At 36.8% G+C, this 23,181-nt stretch overlaps 3 protein-coding genes across 3 annotated transcripts; all 3 read left to right on the top strand.

The window, feature by feature from the left end:
- Positions 1-547: 547 nt before the first annotated feature.
- On the top strand, positions 548-6,978 carry LOC120347650 (uncharacterized). Its single transcript, XM_039417698.2, has 11 exons — positions 548-760; positions 1,496-1,604; positions 2,014-2,153; positions 2,252-2,347; positions 3,385-3,543; positions 4,005-4,046; positions 4,323-4,454; positions 4,805-4,956; positions 5,125-5,195; positions 5,311-5,405; positions 5,797-6,978. The coding sequence occupies exons 1-11, from the start codon at positions 658-660 to the stop codon at positions 6,180-6,182; spliced, it is 1,485 nt and encodes a 494-aa protein (XP_039273632.2). The 5' UTR covers positions 548-657; the 3' UTR covers positions 6,183-6,978.
- Positions 6,979-7,634: 656 nt separating this feature from the next.
- On the top strand, positions 7,635-10,880 carry LOC120347677 (uncharacterized). Its single transcript, XM_039417739.2, has 4 exons — positions 7,635-9,397; positions 9,753-9,875; positions 10,140-10,253; positions 10,456-10,880. The coding sequence occupies exons 1-4, from the start codon at positions 7,649-7,651 to the stop codon at positions 10,744-10,746; spliced, it is 2,277 nt and encodes a 758-aa protein (XP_039273673.2). The 5' UTR covers positions 7,635-7,648; the 3' UTR covers positions 10,747-10,880.
- An 11,086-nt stretch (positions 10,881-21,966) lies between these two features.
- Positions 21,967-23,118, top strand: LOC120347040 (methylated-DNA--protein-cysteine methyltransferase-like). The gene has a single exon (XM_039416844.2). The coding sequence runs from the start codon at positions 22,063-22,065 to the stop codon at positions 22,618-22,620; it is 558 nt and encodes a 185-aa protein (XP_039272778.1). The 5' UTR covers positions 21,967-22,062; the 3' UTR covers positions 22,621-23,118.
- Positions 23,119-23,181: the final 63 nt, after the last annotated feature.

Raw genomic sequence — 23,181 nt, 5'->3', positions numbered from 1 at the left:
TGAGAATCGATCAAATGTTTGCACGATAAACATTATCCAAAATTCACCTATTAATAAATGAATACACCCACACGTACTGTCGACAAGCATACGGAAAGCGGTCTTACTAAAAATGTGTTTCAGTTGTAACAAGGTATTATGTGGGCAATGCAGTATAATTTAGAAGAGAGAAAAAACAGGATTGGGTGCTAATGCATTTGGTAGATTATTGGGAAAACAAATAGAACCATAATGTGACGTGAGAAATATTCTCACCTGACGACATATTCTACAATATTGGCAAAACATCTGTTGCATTAAGACATAGTTCAAGTTGAAAGAACGTGGTCCACGCAAGATTTGTTTCCAGGAGTGATAACTTGAAAATTAACAAATTCAAAAACATTTACACACAGTCTCTTGTCTATGGAGATCGTGTGAATGTTTAGTTTGTCAATTCGTTCATCAATCATACCTGTACACACGCATACGTATGTCAATACCAAACAAAGAAAATGGAACTGCCGAAATATATACCAGTAGTTCTAGAGCCAGCCACTATTTTCTGACGCCCGGAATTTTCAAGACGAATAAAAAAATTAATGTACCTATTTAAATAGGCAAAGTAGAAATCTGTTGGTGTTTAGTAATATCTCGAGTTGGTAACAGCAATGCTTCATGATGAAGACGGCGATTTTTGTATTAATATCCGTTACAAGCTTGTTAATAAATTTGTCTTTTGGAGCTGAGAATAAAACAAAGCACAAGATTGGAGTGTCAGGTATGAAAAGTTTCGAATGTACATAGGAGTGTGAAAGGAAAGTGTTTCATAGTGTTTATTTAAAGAGTGGTTTTGCGAGTTGGCGCCTGTAAAATGGGGTATTTTGCTTCAAACCATTATTCATTCCATGACGCACAACCTGAACCCTAACCTGGCACACATACTATTTTCAGGTTGTGCGACATTTCGTACACACCTAAATTTCAGATCCCCCCCCTTTTGAAAATTCCTGGCTACGCCCCTGGCGGGTTAGACGTGGAAAAAATGCAGTTGCTAATGTGTCAGCAATTGACTAACCAGATGTTGAATAAGTGATTTATGAATCGAAAAATGACGATCTAGTAATGTTGAATACAACTCACGTTACCTAACAATGCCGAGAAAAGTGGGAGTTTAAAAAGTACCGAACTTTTTCGCCCCCACAAATAGTAAATATACTCGCCTGCTGCATGTCTAATCGAGTGTAAGTCACTCTCCACTATTTGTTACTACTTGCTGATGATGCTTCTCCCGTCAGTTGTAATGATGTACTGTGTCATAACGAAAAGTTAAGTCTATTCTTCAAGTTGCAAAGTATGAATGTCACTACCAATGGGACACCAACACTCACTTGTAATTAAGCTTTGAGATTTCCTTTGAGATTCACCAATGTACTATGTTACAACGAAAACTCCTTAGTGGCGAAATTATGCTAAATATAAATTTCATATATTTATGATGCATCTTTCCTGTCAGATGTCGGGGAAATTCGATGCCTAGATAAAGACCTTCAGAGAACATTGACGTGGAACACAAGTATTATCAATCATAGTTTAGACCTTCTTCATTATCGGGTTCAGTTTTGGTATGTGTTTTTTATTAATTTTTTTATTGGTTTATACATACCCCTGCTGCGAGTAAATCCTTAGAATACCAGGCATTGTTGCGCGAAAAGCTAATATTTTTAAAGAACCAGAATCGGATTTTTTGTAGAAAGCCCCCGCCACTAACCCCCAAAATGTGCGATTTGAGAAAAACATCCCCGTCACGTCTTAATATGAAAAGTTGGTAATTATCCAGTGAGGTTAGGGGTCATTCTATACAAAATGTTTCCAGAATCTTTCCAATGTGACATTGCGTACTCGGTTTTACACTCTAAAAAATAGTTTTAAAAAAATAGTTGTAACAAGGTTTCACTCACGACAACTCAATCTTCGGTCTCGCTAGTTGCTACACATCGCCACGAATAAATTGTGTATTGTTTTTATTTTCAGTCCTGTGGCTTATTGCGGAAGTTCCAAGGATTATACTACTGTACTATGCTTCAAAGATGAATCAAGAACGAAAATAATTAAACGACTTAGAACGAATCGGTGCATCGCATCTGTGCTCCAACTAGATTCCTGGCCCTATTGTAAGTACTTCAAACATCCAAATAATTCCAGATTTCTATATCTCGCGAATTTAAGTAGCCAATATTTAATAATTTTGTGAATAAAACTGTATTCTTAGATCATTTTCGTGTAACTGGGGTATACACCGATCAACAACGGAACATAACAGTGAAAAAACGATGGGCTGGAAACTGTAATCCCATAGAACAATCAAGTAAGTTGTCGTGTATCAGAAGTCCATCCTCCTGAACAGGGGAATACTGTCAGCCAGTCATGGGCGAACCTTTTGAATGAAAACTGATTTGACACATGCTGCTTATGTTTTCAATTTCATGTATATATCTAAGACTGCTAGTCAAGGTTCCAAACTTTTTCATTAATGACCACCAGTTGTTGCAAGGAATCTTCAACAATATTACCTCAAAATTAAATTTAATTAAAATAGAATTGCTAATAAATTTTACTTTCTGCGAGACGAATAATAACTAATAGTTATCTGATAGCTCGATGAAGATATTTTCATTGAAGCTTTTCTATCAGGAAGTACTTGCCCAAATGGCAACAAGCAAAGGATTTTAGTTGAACCGAAGTTTTGTTGACCATTAACATCAATATCGACGAAATTTTCATATTAGAGTGCCCGAGCTTCTGCAAATTTGTCCTCTCCCGGTCGTTACAAATAAAATGATCAAATACATGGACGCGAAGGTCAAAGGACTAATTTAGGGTGAAAATATCCTATTTCATCGATAACTCGACCATGTGACTCTAAATTGACTGAATGGGACTTTTATTTGGTCCATGCGGTGCCAAATTTACCTAGTAGTCTTACCGGCATGACTTGCTGCCTGCTCATTGGTACCGATGACTGGGATAAAGCCGAACAGTCCAAAAGAAATGAAGAACATCTGTGATATTCTACTTGAAGTAATACTAAAAATTTGAAATAGCTGGTCCATTTAGCATACGATGCTAATCGCCATTTCGTGTCCAATAAAACTGAAATACAAAATTGTTCTGCAAAAAAGGTATTTCGACAGTGTGTAGTTTTGGGAGAGCTAAAAACTGTAAGATCAGAACACATCATGTGGTGATGGTCCATCTATGAATGATAACTTTTATGAACATGTTCTCAACGCAAGGTCACGCAACTCAATCCGACTGCAAATACAAGTGCAAAGCTTATTATCCGATTCGTGATCGAATCAAAGTTATGTACTGTCAATAACTAAAACATGGTTTATTTTACAGCAACGCTAAGTCCACTTAATACTTTGGTATTTGCCAAAGAGACATCTCTCAATATTCACGTAGAATTCGAGAAGAATTTTGAAAATACATTATCCAGTTTGATGGCCGCTGGTTCAACCATACAAATCACTTACTATTATTGTTTGAATGAGTTGAGAGGTAAGCATTTGTTGACTTAATTTTGTTGTTCAAAAAATCTCACCATTCTTGCAGACTATTATTGTATTATTATTTTGAATTACACCAGTTTTTGTGAAAATTGTGTATGCCTTCTTTGGAAGAAAATACGAACCATAACCTATGCTAACCCGTGTGATGAATAACTCATTTCATCAAGTATGCCATGTGTACGTTTAAATACCATATTACACCCCTGCGCCCTAGGATTATTTTAATCAAACGTATGTGTAAACAAACATTAATACTATCACTTTGTGTAGTTTGTGAATATAGCTACGCAATACGCATTGACATCGATCTCTGTACCCTTTCGTGACACTTAAGTCAGACATGTTCAGATAAACTTTGTATACAAAAATATATTTTTCGGGAGAAACAGTCTTTTCTCAAAATCAGTCACTGGTCATATTTTTGCATTATATTATTTACTCGTTCTACAGGGAAAAAAATAGCAAACGATTACATCGATAGATGCCGAAAGGGTATGTACTGCAGCTTTTAACTTCTGTATTTAAAGTAAACCTATCATATCGCTAGAATTTCATTTTAAGAAAAACGGTGTGCAATAAAAGAGTTAAAAAAGCTTTTAGTATTAAAAGCACGATACGTTAAGAGATTTGTTGTTGATTTCAGGCTGCATAAAATCGAAAATTGATCCTGATAGAGAACGTATATGGGGCAACAAACATGATGTCACAGTTTAAGATGACGAACATAATACTCAATTTGTTTTACTTTGCCATTGATTTTATATTTAGAGTTGAATCCGGATGTAGTATATATCGATCTACAGCCTGGTGTGGAATATGAAGTCACTACTTGGTACAATATTTCGTCTGATTTCAGCGTAAAAAGTCAAACGGCGAAACGAACCGTACGAACCATTTCAGGTTTGTTTTATTTATTGGGAATTCTTGAATTGGACACGAAATGGCCCTATGGATCGTTTTTTCTTATTATTGTTCTTTTCTTTAAGGTATTGAGCTCGTAATGCGCAAATTAAGTTTTCAAACTATTTATTGCAGTTCAAAAATTATATATTTCTACTAGCTCTTCGTTCTCGAGATTAACTATTCAGAGTCAAGACAAAAATAGAATTTCCGTTTGATGTCAGATGCGCCGTTATTTGGTAGTGACACCGACAAATTGTAATAATAATGTCACTGGCAATATTATTTTTGAGTGAGTGGGTGATGGTGTCTTGCTAAAATATTAATACGAATTATTTTTCCATGTACAGATCCATTTCCAGTACGTGCTCAAATAGCAACAATAGTATCCTCAGCTTCATTTATATTATTATTGATTTTCATCACACTGATGACAAAATTTATTTGGAACCGTTGGAGAAACATGAGTGAATTGACAAGAAGAAAATTACCACCGATTGTGGTAAGGGTTTACCGTAGTTTTGACCCTACCGAAAATAAGTTTGATTTCTATACATCCAGTGTCGGAGTAAGTAGAAAGTTGAGTCACTTGCAATAGACATATACCACTCGTGGCAATTTTAAAAAGTAATAATTTGAAAACGTTAAATTGTGTGAAATATTGTTACAGGAAGAACTCATATATAGTCTACAATGTATGAAAGAAACAGATGGAATTTCCAACTCGAAAATTTTACTCAAGTGGGTGACCATTTTTATAATTTGATATGTAGAAATTTAATTATACATTACATTATACATTACACAAATATTCGATTAAATAATAGACATGATCTAGAACCCTTCATAATTTCAGATTCTTTGTGTCTTCGCAACCAGAAGAGGAATATCGCGACGAGGAGATTGAAATTATTCAATTTATGAAGCCCCTAAAGAAGCTCGTTATTACTGGTAAAGTTAGTTAAGTGTTATCTATTGTATATTTTGCTACAAAGTAACCACGCATTTGCTATATGACAGTCACACGATGATTGAATTCAGCTAAGGTAAAGTAATGGGTCGCAAGGTGGATCACCCTGTGCGAAATCAACTGGTTTGAATCTTGTGGGAATTAATAGTGCGCGAAAAGATTATCACAAGGTGGTTTACGTAAAACCTAATTGTTGACGGATTCGATTTCGCCATCTTCAACCAGCCAAACTTGCAATTCCATAACCAACCAAGAGTGTTAACAGGCTTCCCCTCCTTATTACAAAGCTACATCAAATATCAAAATTCTATTCCATACACTCCCTATTGTCACTATGTTGCTTGATCTGATGCATCTATGCCACCACACCAGGTTCGCAGAATGAAGAAGATAATTGTCCACCTCAGATGCCTGGCGCCGACCCAAGTACAGTGTCTGTTCAAACTTGCATACTTCACCTCTCTCTGAAGACTGAAATTAACAGCCACTCCGAAGAAGCAATGAAAAGTGAAAGAGGAAACAACACTTCTACTGATGTTGAAGGCCAGTCCCCTGTTAACACGATTGGTCATGATTATAACTTCGAGGAAAATATCCAATCAATATCTAACGAAGGCCAAGAGCTGACAAATACTTACGAAAGTAGTACGAAACCTACTATTACACACGAACAGATGGAAATTGGAGCATACATGGTGCAATCACGGTATTCCGAGCTCGGTTATTCTAACGGGAGCTTTTCTGACTACGAATGCTAGATTCTCAAATATGCAAAGTTTATTGTATCACTAAAGTTGTTGTTTGTGTGATACTGATGAATAATACGAGATTATTTGTTCTCATATTTATCATCTCAAACATGTTTTTAAAGTTGCTAATTTTTCATCTATACTCTCGTGATGAATTTTGTGTTAAGAGACATACTTATCAGAAAACTTGCATTTTGTTTTTGTACAACCTAATCTTTTATACATATATATGTTAACGCTGCTACAGTATTTTCCAGCCTTTTTCATTGCGGATCCTTTTGGTTTGCTTGTATTCACGGGTCCCTACTTTGCGCCAACTATAACAGATTGTTGCTAAGTATAGTATAACATAAAACTTATTGTGGTTTGATGTCGCCATCGATGGCCACTGAACTCAAATCAACGAATAAATTTAATTGAATTCTTATTATTACAGACTTAGGGATTTTTGCGAAAGCGATAGTTGGCATTATCCTTCTGCTTGTATTTGTATTGCACCCACATTTATTCGGAGTTAAAATCTTTGTAGAGTCGTCGTTTCACATGTTCTAACAGTAAGCGAATATCCCGTCAGTAAATCCTTAGTGTTGCATTACTTATTAAACTATTGTCAAAAGCGACAATAGTGTCATCTCATATGGTCAAGAGGATATTTCACTCCAAACTTTAAGGAAATTTCTTATAAGACAGTTTTGCATGTTCTCATGTTTCGAAAGTTACAAAACAGACAACAATCTCAGAGCATGACTGAGTCTTTTTCTGATTTAGTGTTTTGGTTGTAAAATATATCTTACTCTGCTTTCTAATAAAGTTACTGGTAGTCAACACGTCTACTAACTACCGTTACTTAGTCCTGCGCATCTCTCTTTGTTTCTGTACGAAATAATCAGTTATACCATAGTTTTTAGGCGCCAAATATTTTTTACGTCATAATGCGACAAATAATCATTAAACAGTGGCAACACTACAAATTGAAACTCAGAAGAAAGAGCGGGCCGTATTCTCGTTATAACTAATGAATCAGGTCGCGGGCCCGGGTCATTTGGTTGCGGAACCATGATCTAAAAAAGGGGTACACACTAATATTGAAACGACTTCGCTACCCCACAATGAAAACGTTCGGAATACTTTTTTGATTTGGCCATACTATATGGTAAATTCAACGAAATAAAAATACCTCCACGCAAAAATATCTCGTAGGTGCTGAACAACTCAAATTAATCACATTTTAAGTAGGCCTATACTTGTATCTTTATCAATGCTTCGAATAAAATCTTTCAACTTTTCCGGCGATTTTATACGGGTTAAGCCTCCATTGTAATAAGCACGATCAACTACGACCGTTGCATTTGTGACGTCACAATAATTTTATTTATTTGCCAACAATCATATTAACGAAAATACCAAATCAGTAAATTGGCAAAAATTAACACTTTTATTAGTTACGCGATTTTGACTAATATCAACGAGTCAAAATGTCGCTAATGCTGGTGCTTTTGCACGCGCTTTTGCGAAAGCGAATAAAGCAATTGGTTAGTGTAATACATGTTTTGCTGTATTTTGCTAATTTTGTTTCTGGAATATTAATCTTCGTCGAAGTGAATCATCAGACAAAATCAGAAAATTTATACCTTGAAGCGGAATTGTTCTGGAGCAGCATCAGATTTCGCCATGGTTACTGCATACTGGAGAATTCTGATAATGGAAAGGACATTGGTGGATTTCTACATCATTTGTTCAAAGAGCCAAGAAATTCATTATTCTGGGCGATAATCGCATTCCCTGTAACTATGCGGATGTTGAAAGTTTTAACCTCACTCAATCGACAGAATAAATTCTCGATCGCCTTTATTGTTAAATTAATAAGACAAGCTGTTGAGATTATGAAGAATCTGAATATTGGAATAAGACTTTACAAAGCTCTGATGGTGCTTGTGAAGATATGTTCGCAACCCGAAAAAATTTTCAGAAAACATCGACAAACATGGCGATTAAAAAAATCGGCTAGGAAATTTCTTCGTCGGACATTGAAACGACACGACAAGACTTTTTCGGAGGGATGGAGGCTACGAACAAATAAACAAATGCTGTCGTCCATGGCTGGGACACAGTCAAATAAACGAGGTTTCGATGGCTCTGAAACTGATCGTAGTTTTACGAATAATGACTTCAGGGACAACAATATTAAATCCAAGAAAGTAGATATCCCGCCCAAGCACGATGTTGTAAATGATGAATCTACCGTGTCTGCTGACAAGAATTCGGTCGCACAGAATCTGAATGGAAATCCACCAAACACGAGCAAAATAGATTCGTCACCAGAAAAAAACACAAATGCTCAGGACGTTTTCAAAGAAATCGAAGAAACTGGAACTGTGGCCCATGCTGAAGAGACTACGACACCGACTGTCGATAGTGCGACATTGGATGAAACAAACCAGAATCAAGAAATCTGTAAGAAAGCTGATGGAATAGCATTTTCTGGAACAGATTCCGATTTGCTTGCTGACAGTATCGGTTCAAGGTCATCATCTTTTGACAACCTGGCAAATGAAGGACAATCCGAATCAGTACACCTACCACGAATAAGTGACCCAACACCATTTCACAAAAATTCTGGACGTTCTTCAAGATATGAAAGTATCCGTAGTCAAGAAAAAGAAGAAAACGTTTCTACTGAGATAAATAGCTTCACAATTGACTATAAAAAGCAACCTTGCCAAGTGAGCCGTAATTTTGCAGCAGGCGTTTTCGTGGAAAGTAGTGATATGGAGTCTGCCATGACTAAACTCGAAATAAATGAACATGTGGTTAGTGATTCCGGCGATTCCGTGAACTTCAACATAAGGAAATATGGGACCATTCAGCATTTCTCAAAACTAACAGAGTCCGATAATAACGAGCTTAAAATGTGTTTGGTGGAGAAACGAGGACAAAGCATAAATGGTGTGCAAGAAACTGACCCTGGAGTTGAAATGTCAAGTATTCCCGAGTATATGACAAGATCAAAAACCAGCAAAGATGAAATCAATGCTGATTCTGATCTACCTAAAAATGGATACAAAACAGATTATTGTTTGGGGGAAAAAAACAATTCTACTATTCGCGAAGAAAAACATGAAGTGGCTTCTAGTTTATTCAGTCGGTCAGTCAGATATGTTGATTCAGAAACTAAATCGACCAATGAGGAGAGAATTATTTGCTTGCCTGCAAATGTTACAAACGTAAGTTCAAAGATTTTATTCCTTTCGTTACGAACAAAGTTGATGAAAATAAATTAGTTGAGACATATAACTCGATATCACAAAAGTCAAAAAACCGTTTAGAAGGAAATTTTTACCATCAATAGAAGTTTTTTAGAACATCAGTTTGGCAATATTAGATCAAGTCGCTCTAGGACGTATTTGAAAAATAAAAATCAATATCAGGAGTGTTTTTTTATTTTTTTCCGTAATTGGCATAGTTTATTTCCCCGACAATTTGATTGCACCAGTTTATCAAGTTAAGCTGCTAAGTCAGCTAATTTACCTTCTCTTCTCTTTCCTTCCAACCGATTGACCAACCCGTTGTATTTTACAGAATAACAATGTCAAAAAGTATGAAACAGAGGCACATGATAAATTTAGCACCGCAGTATGCATCCATGAAGAAATTGTGAAAACAAATGGGAATTTGGTATCCTCTGGCCAAGATAAGGAGGAGGTTTGTAATAAACGAAAATCAATTGCTAAATTATTGACGAAATGCTGAAAAGGCGACAAGTGTCCTTTCTCTCATTTATAAAATACCTAACTTTAGAGACTTTTTGAAGTATTTCCTGTTACTCAATGCAGCATTATTTGAAGTTTTTTGTCAATGAATACTAATAACTGTACCGAACCGAACCATATCATTATGTTGAATATGTATATACTATTGAAATTTAATATTTAATTTAATAATTAATAAATTTAATTTTGTATTTAGGTTGAAAATGAGTTCAAGTCTGAAAAAGATCTCGAATATTTGAAATCCTTATCAAAGATGAGTCAAAAAGAGAAAGAGGAGTACATATTCAGACGCGAAGTTGACTCATACGAGGTAAGAAATTGTTTTATATGATTTATTTTATCACAATTTTACAAATCTCTGTAAAAAAATAACGTCTAGATCAAATGATCTTCATGCTAAATGTTGAGTTTAGCTAGTTAGATACGCCGATAGAAAAACTAAATAGATACTTATGGCTTCACGGTATTATGTAGTATATATATATTTCTATAAATTTTTTATTTTTCATCAGAATTTAAGAATACTAGAAGAAAAAAGAAGAGAAATCTCCGAAAACATTGTTTTACTTCGTAAATATCAATGCAAGTCGAAAAATCCATTCCGATGGATCCGCAATGCCATACAAGGAAAATTCAGGTCGGGTTTAAAAAAGAAAAAGACCGGATCGATATATAAACTTGAGTTATTGCTGACAAAAATCGAAATCGATATACAAATCGAACCGAAACAAAATAAAGAATTACGAAGAAGTCTTCTCCTATTCGAAGAAAAAAAAACAATGCGAGATTCGAATTGCTCGTAACTCTATACGCGCGCTGACGAGCAGTATTTCTAATATATATGCACTTACGTAATAAACAATTTATAATATAACTATTCAAACTGTTATTTTAGTCTTATTTATATTTGACGTAACATACAATTCTCCTCAGATAAATGTCAACTTTATAATATTTTATTTTTATGTTTAATTTTGTCAATTTGGAATTTATTTGCATGTGTCATTTAGAAATAAATTTCTGTTTCTAGGCAACATAAAATTTAATGCATCAGGGTGCTTTCTGTTACATGATCGTGTATTCAGTTTTCAACTGATAGGTTTGAAATTGCCTATATTAAAATCTATCATCGTTTATCTCGTAGAATATAATTTTTCCTTTTTACAACAGTCACGTGCTAAACCAGAAACGCGTATATAATAAGACAATATATATACTAATAGTAATGATATATATATATAAGTTTTTCTCATACAATGACAGCAATAATTATAGAAAATGCACAGTGCACTTTCTTTAATTATTTCTATTCAATTAGGTAGTTTTGTTCAGCCATAATGATAGTTTTCAACGGAAGCCTGAATTAGGTTAGAGTGTGGTACTCCTTGATAGAGACGCCATGCTTGTGTCCTGCTTGTATTACACTTGTCCTGCTCGTATCATATTTGTCCTGCTTGTCCCGCATTTGTCCTGTTTATCTAACAATTGTCAGGCTTGGTCACACTTGTTCTAATTTTCCTGCTGGCATAACAACGGTCCTATTTGTCCTGACCTGATTTACCCACACTTATTCTGCTAGTTCCCCACCTATAGTGTTCGTTTTAAACTTTCCCGTTTGTGACACACATATTCTTTTTGTCCTACACACGTTCTGAATGAAACCAATGCAATTGACGTTTGAGACTACAGCGCGTTGTTGAAACCTATTCTCGGCCGATCTCCAGAGTTAAGAAACGTCGAGCTCGGTTAGTACTTACTTGGGTGACTGGCCCTTTGTATACCTTATTGAATAATAATTGTGCAATTTGAATATTCCAATCCATTTAAGTATTTTTGTTCAGCCATCAAAAGAATTTTCAAAGAAAGCCTGAGTTAGATTAGGGTATGGTACTTTTCTGAATGAATTTTGAATGAGGACCTGTGGTATCCTGCTTATATTACACTTGTCCTGCTCGTATCATATTCGTCCCACAACGTCCTGCTGACTTCACAAAGTTACGCATCGTCGATTTCCACTTTTCAAAACAGCTCCCTCAAACCAGATGTATCCGGGCACTTGGATATGTGAGCATTTATATATGGTTCTAATATAAATGGTTAGAAGGAGTTTATATATTATACGTAAAGTCTACATCAGCGGTTCCCAAACTATGAGTCGCGACCCAATGGTGGAATCTTGGAAAAGGAATCTTGGTGGGTCGTGAAAAGATGTAGGAAGCTTTGATTAACTATACTGGATATTGGGATCGGTGGTGACTCGAATACGTAAATCTTCAAAAAAACAAAATAAATTGAATTTATATTCTAATCTGTGAAAGTTTCCTTTTTACGATCTTCTCAAAGGAACAAAAATTTTCTACACAAAGAATGAACAGTTTTGTATACACTGTACAGCACTTCTTACCTTTTCTCCCCGAAATTTATTATTTTATTAAAGTTAAATGGGTCGCCATAACCTGTGGTAATAAATAGTCAGTCCCAACTCTAGAAAGTTTGGGAACCACTGGTCTACACCATTGACAATGGTGTTATTGACGTACTACAAATCGGGTATCAGACGCGTGTTGTAGCTTAACGAATATATATATAATTTTAAAATGGGCTGAAAAACAGTGGGTGTCCAAAATATAGGTATATAATTTAACTGACTGGTCATGGCAAACTGTATGATGGCTCTGGTATGACCGATCATATTATATGATAAAAAAATAAACTTATGTCGATAACTAATCAAATCACTAGTTAGTCATTTGAAAATATGCATCCTATGCTGGTCACTCGAAAAATACGTATAAATCTAAAAAAATCTTTGATATGATTATATTTTCAAACTGATTATAACGATCCTTTGTTTTAGCGTTTAGTAATATTTGACGATATACATTTTGTATGGATATATGTATACCGTGTTTCCCCGAAAATAAGCAAAGTCTTATTTCAATTTTCTTTCGAAATTTTTTTTGGGCTTATTTTTGGGGTATGTCTTTTATTTTCATTCATCAAAAACAAAATTACGAAATTTTCAAATGTAAAAAATATGAAAATCGATATCCTCTTACTCATAATTGCCACGTTTTTTAAAGCTGTTAAACATAGAAGATGCAAAAATGACCATATAGTCATTACCATATCAAATGTTTGCACCAGCGCGCTATCGAGTAGGTAGTATTTTGAGAGGCTGGCTTATATTGAAATCAATTTTAAAAATTAAGGCTACGTCTTATTTTCGGGGAAACACTTTATATATATTTTTTTCTAAAGACCCAAAGCATTGCAACTATTTGGCAGTCGTTTTACTCTCTCCCAGCCATCACCGATTTGTACAAGTATGTTATGTGCTTTCAAAATTATTTCGGCGCCGGAAACGGGTGTCGAACACTCCAAAATCACTCTATTCTCGCCGTTGAGACTACGCTTGAGAAGGATGAAATATTCCCGGTCATTGTCAGTGATAGATACGGTGGGCAGATTTTTGAAATTATATGCCTCGAATATAACAATTGCACATCGGCTCCGAATCCGTCTAGAGCAGTGTTCCCCAAACTTTTTTCTGTCTGTGCCTCCCTGGACGACTTTTTAACTATAGCCAACGCCCCCTGACAAAAAGTCAAAGCTACTTTATTCTCCATTTATGATTAGTATAATGTGACGATTGAGCCTAGTGAAATACCACCAGCTTGATAATATCTGGCTTCATTTCAACCAAAAACAGTTTTGAGTCTCGTCTGACACTGTCGAGGGAATCTCATTTGATATGTAAATGTGCTGTCACTGCAATAAATACACGCTCTTCCAAGAAATGGATGACAAGAGCAATGAAAAACTTTTGACCCAATCTCACACGTGAGGATATTTCAATTTGAGTCTGTTGCCGAAAAGATGGAACACTCAAAGACTGAACATGGGTTTGAGAGTATAAACCCAATGGTAGTGGGGCATTTTTGCTTCTGAAAATCCAGGGTTATTTAGAAAACGGAAAAACCTTTCTTAACTACCTTATAAAAATTTACGGTATTTTTAACCTCGAAGTCAGTAAATGGAAGTTTGCTGGATTTTGCAAAAATTACCAACATAAGTACTAAGATTGAGTTAAAAATGATACGCTGCATCTTGTCGAATATAACTGCAAACTATAATGCGACTGACATCGATCTGCGGCGCACTTTTGTCACAAAGGGGTGGACAAAATCGAATATTTTTTTCGAATCGAATAATTCGAATATTTTTAACAAATACCGAATAGTCGAATAACGAATATTTTTTCGTCGCCCGATACTCTCTTTGAAAATCAAATAAAACATTGAAAAAAATGGTCAACAAAGCGTTTTTGACTGGTTAATTTCGCCCCAATCGCCGATTGTTTTTGTCACTACTATCGTTTTGACGGCGATAATCTTGTTGGTAATCTATATACCCGCCCGTTCTCTTTCTTTTTTGCAAGGATTTATTCTTATGGGTTGGCGGACGTCGAAGTTTTATATTCCGAGCATACCCGTGCGTTCACATCGACAACATTTGTTGAGGGTTGATTTCGGTACCCAAATTAATTACCTCCATTTTTTGCGTTGGTTTTGGTCTTACTTATTTATCAACTTTTGTAAATTTACCGTCCGAATTTTAACCGAGCGGTAATATTATCGATACCGAGATGCAGATATTTATTATGACGATAATTAACTTTCTTATGCTTTTCTATGGTGTATGTGTTATTTTCGTATTAGAAAGATAAACCGCGCAAAGCGATTGCATCAATCCTGAATGTTGATTTAAAATAGGGTTAGATTATTCAACAATAAAGGCAATTTCTACGTGATCATAAGACGAGATGACGTTAATAAACAGCACTTCTCAAAAAATGGTATTTTATTATATATACATATCCAACGTTTTTATTTTTAACATAACAATATCCCGGCAACCATTATAGCTAAAATCGTTTCTGGGTAATTCACAATTTTACTTACGGAATTGGCAAATTCACCATTTCACTTGAAGATTTTGATAATGTCACGTCCTAATTATTAGTGCAAAAATGTTCGAAATATAACGAATGACCTAATCATTTCCGATGATGATAGGCGCAACAATTCGCAAACGAGACACTGTGCGTTGTAACATCAAAGTTCACGATTGATTTTACGATCTACTTTCGTTCACGATTTTATCACTCAACCCGCCGTGCATGGCCGAGTAAAATGTTCACATTTTCGAAACATTACTTAGTCATAGATGGAAGGGATCACTAAAGAGCTCATAGAAAAAACATTAAATGGAGTTTTGCTTGTCATTTCTTTTCTAGTTATAGCTTATAAGCATCATACCATGTATAGTTTCTCGAAAACGTAATTTTAACTTTTAATTTTCAAATTTCGAAAATCGCTTTTATGTTCGGGCGTAAATGTCGGGTCATGCATGAAACAGCTGATAACTAATTTACGTAGCGGTGTGGTACGTGTTTTTGCAAAATATGGAATTGAAACGATACGTTGGGCGCAAAAAGAAAGCAAATCACACCCCAACGCAAAGACAACGATTACTCAAATTTGTCGCTTTTGTCTGTTAGCGAGCGCTGTAGGTGAATTCTCGCGCGATTCACGATCGATTTCGAGAGGCGCGAGTTCCAAGTGGCGCAGTCACGAGGTACCGTATATTCGAATAGTAAAATGTCATTCGAGTAATTCAATATTCGATTCTCTATTCGAATATTTTGCCCAGCCCTAGTCACAACGGTGTACTTGATCCAACTGGTGCTTTGGCCGTAAATTTATACTACTACGCTTTGACACAGAGTCCCCTCTACGACTGCGGCACAAAGTGACTATAATATGCATGTCCTCACTTGTGTTATAGCGTAGTAGTATATATGTACGGTAGTATATATTTATTTATGTGAAAAATATGTTGGAATATGACAACCAATGGCTTGAATCTTCAAATGGAATACATGTGCGGCGGTGTGGCTCAACGGGCTAAGCGTTAGGAATACGCTCGCCACCGCACCTCTAATTACTCTGCTTGGGTTCGCAGGTTCGAATCCCATGCAGGGATGGTTATGTGCGAGAGGATTGCTGGACTCAAAACAAACAATAAAACTAATCCCATACCCGACTTGGAATGGTAACCGGACGAGAGGCCGTGGTTCGCCGTATGGATAAGCCGACTTTCCTCTCCCCCGGGATAAATATGTAAATCCTATCCTATCCTATGTTGAATGGAAAAATTACACATGGAATTGGTGAATCATTAATCAAATTAATATTCTTATTATGATGAAAATGCATGGCTAATTAACTTATTATATTATTAAAAAAAACAATATATTTACGGTTATTGTAGTAGTATATATTTACGGTTATAGTCACTTTGCTGCGGCGAGGAGTTTGCATGGGTCGAAGGTCAATTAATCGGCACGTACACTAACACACAACGCGATGAGGGAGGGAGGGGGGGGGGTGCAAAGCTTATATATAATACAAGCGAGGCAACGCTCCGACAATGGACGCCATCTTGTGCCTATTGTTCTCGGCCATCTAACACGGCGCCTTATGAGAAGTTTGCACACAATCACTGAAACACACCTATTATTTTCACTAATATTTTAGGTAGAAAAATTTTGAAGATCGCGTTTTGAAGGAGAATCTTTGCCTAACACGTTGATATTCTTCCATGTTTGCCAAATTACATTTATAGTATATATATTAAATTGTCCTTGAAGACAAGTTTACCTGTCCCGAGTTGCTTCTGAAGTAAGTTATCCATTCTTATCGTCATAATTAACCATTTGACAATGGCATTCCTTATGACGTACCAGATGAAAAGTTGTATTTATTTTCGAAATTACCGGCCGACTCAACTTCGCTTCAATGGCCGTTTCTATTTTCTGGTTAACATTTTTCGTCTGTCAAGCTTCATAATGCCCTACTGCTCAGTTCCAAGCTGTACTAGAAAAACAAATGACATTGTAAGATTGTTGTGGAGATATTTTACAGCGTCAAATTGACGTAACACTATAAAATCTTCGAAAAAATGACCAAAAATGGTTCTACGTTGTGTTTGTGGTGAAATTTAACGCATTAGATTGTTTTTTTATGCTTAATACCGTTATATATTTAGGTAGCATATAGCGCAAAGTTCAAAACCCACCCTTCGGCTTCATTCTAGCCCCTATAACAGCTGACCCATTCGATTCGGTACAACAACACGACGAAAATTTTTCATAAGACTCCATTGTTTCGCGTTTCCCAAATGTGGCACAAGATGGCGTCCATGAACTTGTTTAACATTAGGCAAGTTGGTTGCCGGCCCCTTCGGGCCTTAGTTGCTAATCGGCATGTGTTTTGGCGTGTCCATGAAGCCGAAAGGTCAGTTTCTCGGGCAACCCTAAAATGCGGGAAACGGGAACGACGGGAAATGCACTAAATTTAATTCAATTCAATTCGTTTGTTACTCCAGACCACTGTAGTCCACATAAAAACAACACAACAAATAAACATAAGCAAAACAAAAATAACGCAATAAAGACATAAAATACCTGATATGACAATCAGATTCACAGTAAGTCTCAAAAAAGAGTTATAATATAGCAATTCAAGAGACCAAAAGTGAGGTATAGAATCTAAGATAGCCCGTAACAAACAGTATCTGGGAATCAAATAATGATTGTAATAGAATGTTATTGGAGTTCCTGCATTTCGTCATGAACAATCACAGATTTTTTCTATGGTGTGCTTCGAAAGAGGGAATGTTCCCAGATACCATTTTGTGACGGACACTCTCAGATCTAGAGACACAGTGGATTACGCGATAAGCATTATTATATGAAATTTTACCTTTTTTATAATTATATTTATTGAAAAACAACCAGAGCTGGCAGTTATAAATGCTACAACAATACGTCCTAAATAAAAGATTTTTCACAGTAGTGGAACAATTGACAAATTTTTTCAAAATTGTATGGGCTATAAAATAAATTGATTTATACTGACGTTTCAAGTCAAGGTCATCTCTAAGATCACTGGATAGGAAAACACCAAGATATTTAGTGGACGAAACATAAGTCAATACAGAATTACAAAGTTTGATATCAGGCCAATTATTCAGCCTAAACTTTTTCTTCTGGATACACATACAAACAGATTTTTTCGAGTTGTACAAGATGTCATGTTCAATAGAGTATTTATCGCATATGTTAAGTAAACGTTGAAGACCTTTGCCTGAGGTGAAATGCAACACATGTCATCAGCATAAAAAATATGATTGATAATATTGTTATTTGCTACACATCCAATGGTCTCTTGATTCAACTTAACAGAAAGGTCATCCATGAAAACAGCATATAAATATGGACTTAATATACTCCCTTGCTTGGTACCATTATGGATGCGGGAACTGTGGGAACGACGGGAAATTGCAAAAACTAAAATGCGGGAACTACGGGAAATTTCGCTAAAAAGCGGGAAATTTCACAAAAAGCGGGAATGACGGGAAATCGCTTTAAGGTACGGGAAATATTCATTTTGGGGTATGTTTAGGGGAAATTGTTCTAGAAAACAAAAGCAACGGTAAATATACGCTTGGGGGTGTATGTACGTGAAAATTTATCTAAAATGCGGGAACGACGGCAAATCGCTTTAAATTACGGGAAATACTCATTTCAGAGTATGTTTAGAAGAAATTGCACTAGAAAACGGAAGCAACGGGAAATATACGCTTGAGTTGTGTCGATACGGAAATTTCACTAAAAAGCAAAAATTTTCACAAAGAGTGGGAGTGACGAGAAATCGCTCCAAGATACGGATAATATGTATGTTAGTACAATTGCCCCGTACATGCACACTCAAGTATAAACGACACTCCGGAGGTACAGGTATTTTGTAAATATAAATTTTGTCTGAATATCATTGTACTGTTTTTTTTTATTCTTTTTTATTACCGGTACCCAGTGGCGGCGCGTCAATAGGGCCAACCGGGGCAATGCCCCGGTTGTTTTTTCGGTATAATAAAAAATATTCGAAAAATACCTCAATATCGGTTGCACAGACTGTCTACACTAGCCATATTCTCCCGACATGGTTCATTTTTCGCTCGCAAAGCCTTCGCCGAACGTCGACGGGGCGACGCCGATTTTGCCCCGGTTGCTCATTGTATATCGTATTCTCTCTTTTATCTTCCACTCGCCGCGTTTGTCTCGTTTGTTTTCTGTTTCTTTTACTAAATCATCGGGGCCGGTCGGGGCTAGCACCGAAATTATGACGACACAATGCCGACGTTTCTTACAACAACGTGTTGACATATTCACGCATTCCTTCTCGTTCGTTGGTTGCTTGAAGAGTTGATAGTTTCCTCGCCTTCGTTTTTGTCGCTTGTTTCGCTATTTGAATCAGTTAGAGACCATTAGTCCATTTGCTTTCGATTTTCCACATTCCTTTTGAGCTCCTCACTTCTTTCCGGCTTCGCATTTCTTAGCCTTAGACCTCATAATGAATAAGGTTGATGTACTACTTCGCACTCCGTTTTCTCAGCTACCGCTGGAACAAAAATTAGAGGTACAACGTCTTGGGCCTTATCAACCAAAAAATTGTTCACTGGAACAATCCCATGACGGAGGAAGGCGTCGGCGTACATTCTGCGCAGAAACTTGGTATAAAAAACACGAATGGTTGTGTTACAGCGAGGACAAAAATGCACTTTTTTGTTTTTATTGCCTACTTTTTGCTACCGCCCGTGACTCACGTTGGTGTAAATTTGGTTTTAGAGATCATAAACATCTCTTCGAGCGTGCCAGAGATCATCAATCTTCTATGGAGCATCTGGACAATGCAGTAAAATACCGAACATTCGGAAATGTTAATATTGCAGCACAGTTGGATGAAGGACGCGCAGTTTCTATTCGTCGGCACAACCAAAACGTCGAGAAAAACCGCCATGTTCTCGGTCGATTGATAGATGTTTTGAAGTTCATTGGTTGTCACGAGCTGTCCCTCCGCGGGCACGATGAACGGGCTGGCTCTTCTAATAGAGGGGTATTTTTGGATATGGTGGAATACACCGCATCCCTAGATACAGTATTCGAGTATTGAGAGATCATCTTGATGCCGCAACTGTTTCGAAAGGGACATCTAAGGATATCCAAAATGATTTGCTCGACTCAATGTATAAAATTTATTTACTACATTTGGCTCTGGAAATTGAGAATTGCCAGTTCCTTTCGATTCAGTCTGACGAGACAACTGACATCACGTGCGTTTCCCAACTGGCTGTGATTTTTCGGTTTGTGAAAGATGGTAAACCTACCGAGAGATTTCACAGCTTTGTACCAATCGTTGATCGCACGGCTTGCGGGATATCGGCTGTACTGAAAGAAGTGTTACAGCCTTACAACGCGAAGTCAAAATTGATAGCTCAAACTTATGACGGCGCGGCAGTCATGAGTGGGTCGAAACATGGTGTTCAAGTTTATATAAAAGAAGATTTTCCTCATGCGCATTTTTTACATTGTTATGCACACCAATTTAACCTCGTTATTAAAAATATGTGTCTTGATACCCCTCTCGTCCGTATATTTTTTGCAAATGTTTCGGGGTTTTCTTCATTTTTTTCCGTTTCGCCGAAGCGCTCTGACCTCCTTCGCCAGATATGTAGCCGCCGTCTCCCAGCTTGTGCACCAACACGTTGGAACTTCCAATCACGCGTGGTGCAGGGCGTGTCCGAAATTAGGTCTGAGCTCATTGAGTGTTTTAATGGCATTCAGAGCTCTCCGGTTTGGGACGAACGCTCTGTGAGGGAGGCGGCAGGTCTAAAGCGTCTGCTAGAAGATGGTGAGTTTTCATTTTTTCTCGCTTTTTTCTCCACAATATTCTATCATGTGGATGTATTATACGGCGCATTGCAGTCAAGGCTAATGGATGGAGCGTCTGTGCAGTCGTGTATTCCAGACTTCTGCGATGCTGTATCTCGTATCCGGGAAACAATAAAATACGACGACACATGGAGTGCTCCTTTACGCCGCGGGCAAACAACGCAGCGTTTGATTTTGTCTGCAAAGGAATGCTGTGACATTCTGGTGAATCAAATAGGCGATCGTCTGCGCACTGAACACCTTGCCGCGTTCTCTTTGATGAACCCCAAAAATTTTTCAAAATTTGCACGTCAATTTCCCATCCATTTGTTGGCTACTGTCTCCAAATTTTACCCCATGATAAACGTGGGTAAATTGGAAAATGAATTGCGATGTATATACACCAATCGAACTTTTTTGAACATCACATCAACTTGCGCGTTCTATGTGTTCCTCATAGATAACACTCTAGTAACTACCTTTGCGGCGTCTGCAAAATTTCTGGACATCATTTTGACGACGCCTATTTCTTCCGCCGACGCAGAGCGAACATTCAGCACGCTGAAGCGTATTAAAACGTATCTCAGAAACACAATGAAGCAAGATAGATTAAATTCCTTGGCTGTTTTATCCATTCACAGAGACGTTATTTCTGGGATGCATGACTTTAATCAGCGCGTTATTGAGCATTTTGCTTCCAAGAAACCGCGGCGTGTTGCATATATATTCAAGCAGTAGAAGTCTAGCAGCATATATATCTATGAGTGAGCGACGCATGTCCTTATCTTTGCATTACTTTCCTTTCTTCATAGTAACGTTTTAAACCTTATTTTAGGTTTTGTCTGCTTTCCCGAAGTTTCTGTTAATATGCCATTGTATTTATCTTGGTAAATATTGCCTTTCCTTTTGAAAGAGGTTTCAAAATAAACTATGTCTATATTTATTAATCCCTTGACTTGGACCGGTTTTAAAGACACTTTCTTATCGTTAAAAATTGTCGCTTTTGCCGATTGGTTGTTACCGATGGAATGGTTTTTATACTCACAAAATGATGGGAGAACTTACAGCGCTCATCCTGTCCCCGTAGATGGGGGTGACTTGGTCCCGCAGTAGCTTGCCCCGGTTGTCAAAATGACCACGCGCCGCCACTACCGGTACCGTACCGTATATGTTAATAAAATGTACTGTATGATATATGATTACGGTACACAATGAATAACTATCTACTATCTAACTTAACTTATAGGTTATCGTACCGGTACCGCATTTTACATAAAAAGGAATGAAGTCTGCTTTGTGTGTTTCGTTTCTCCAAACTCCCATTGGAAAAATCAAAGTAGTTCAGTCATGTTTAGGTGTGAAGGAAATAATATTGGACAGAGATTATAATGTCTTCGATGGAATAATAAATTTCAAGAATGATGATTTTGATGTATCTGTATTAAGTTATAATGGTCCATGGCATGAGTCGACAGATGGCACAGTGGATTGGATAAAATTATTTTTTGCAAAGGGTGACAAACGAAAGACTATGTCAAGGCTTCCCAAGATAGACAATGAGATTTACTCAAAAGATAATTTTACTGGAAAAGTATTGAGAACCTTGGCGACTGATGTTACACATGGTAAAACTGTATCATATGCGCAACTGGCAGAAATGTGTGAAAGTCCAAAGGCATGTCGAGCTGTCGGACAAGCTATGCGGGCAAATCCGATACCCCTAATTGTACCCTGTCATCGTGTGATTGCAAGCAATGGAACTGCAGGACATTACATGAGTGGAAAGGGTGACAATATCAAGAAATGGCTTCTTGATTTTGAACAGAAATTTCCTGCATGAAATTGGTTTTTATTATGAACTTTGTCGGTTACACTTCAGTAATTCGAGGTGCGGGTGGTTTGGTACAGATATAGAAACGACTCTTCATATCTCTATCAGTAATTGAATTGGTACCAGCCGAGAACGGAATCTCCCTAAAGCTAGGCTTTCATTGATGAACAGTTTTAATCACCTGTTTATATATAATTCAATTGTGATGCATTGGGAAAATCATGTATGGAAAATATGGCGAACTTTAAGTTGAAAATAAAGTCCAGTGTTTGTTACCTTTGAGACCTCTCTACCAATTATATTTTTTTTTGTTTTTGACCAATTCAATCATACTGAATGTGCCTATAGTTTTCTGATTTTGTACTTCGGCCATATTTTATCATTGTAAATAATAAACCCGGACAGGATAATTATGCCTGAAAAATGCTTGAAAACGCTAGTGTGGGGTTTTAGAGAAACTATTGTCAACATTCCGACATCCTAGCAGTAAAAAATGTTACCAGCCAATTTGTCAAATAATTTCATACTAGCCTGTTCAATGTGTAAAATCACATTATTGTAGGCACTACT

The sequence above is a fragment of the Styela clava genome, chromosome 11 (genome assembly GCF_964204865.1).
Source record: "Styela clava chromosome 11, kaStyClav1.hap1.2, whole genome shotgun sequence".
In the NCBI taxonomy this organism is placed as follows: domain Eukaryota; kingdom Metazoa; phylum Chordata; class Ascidiacea; order Stolidobranchia; family Styelidae; genus Styela; species Styela clava.
The sequence above is the reverse complement of the archived record's forward strand: the minus strand, read 5'-3'. Positions and strand labels throughout refer to the sequence as shown.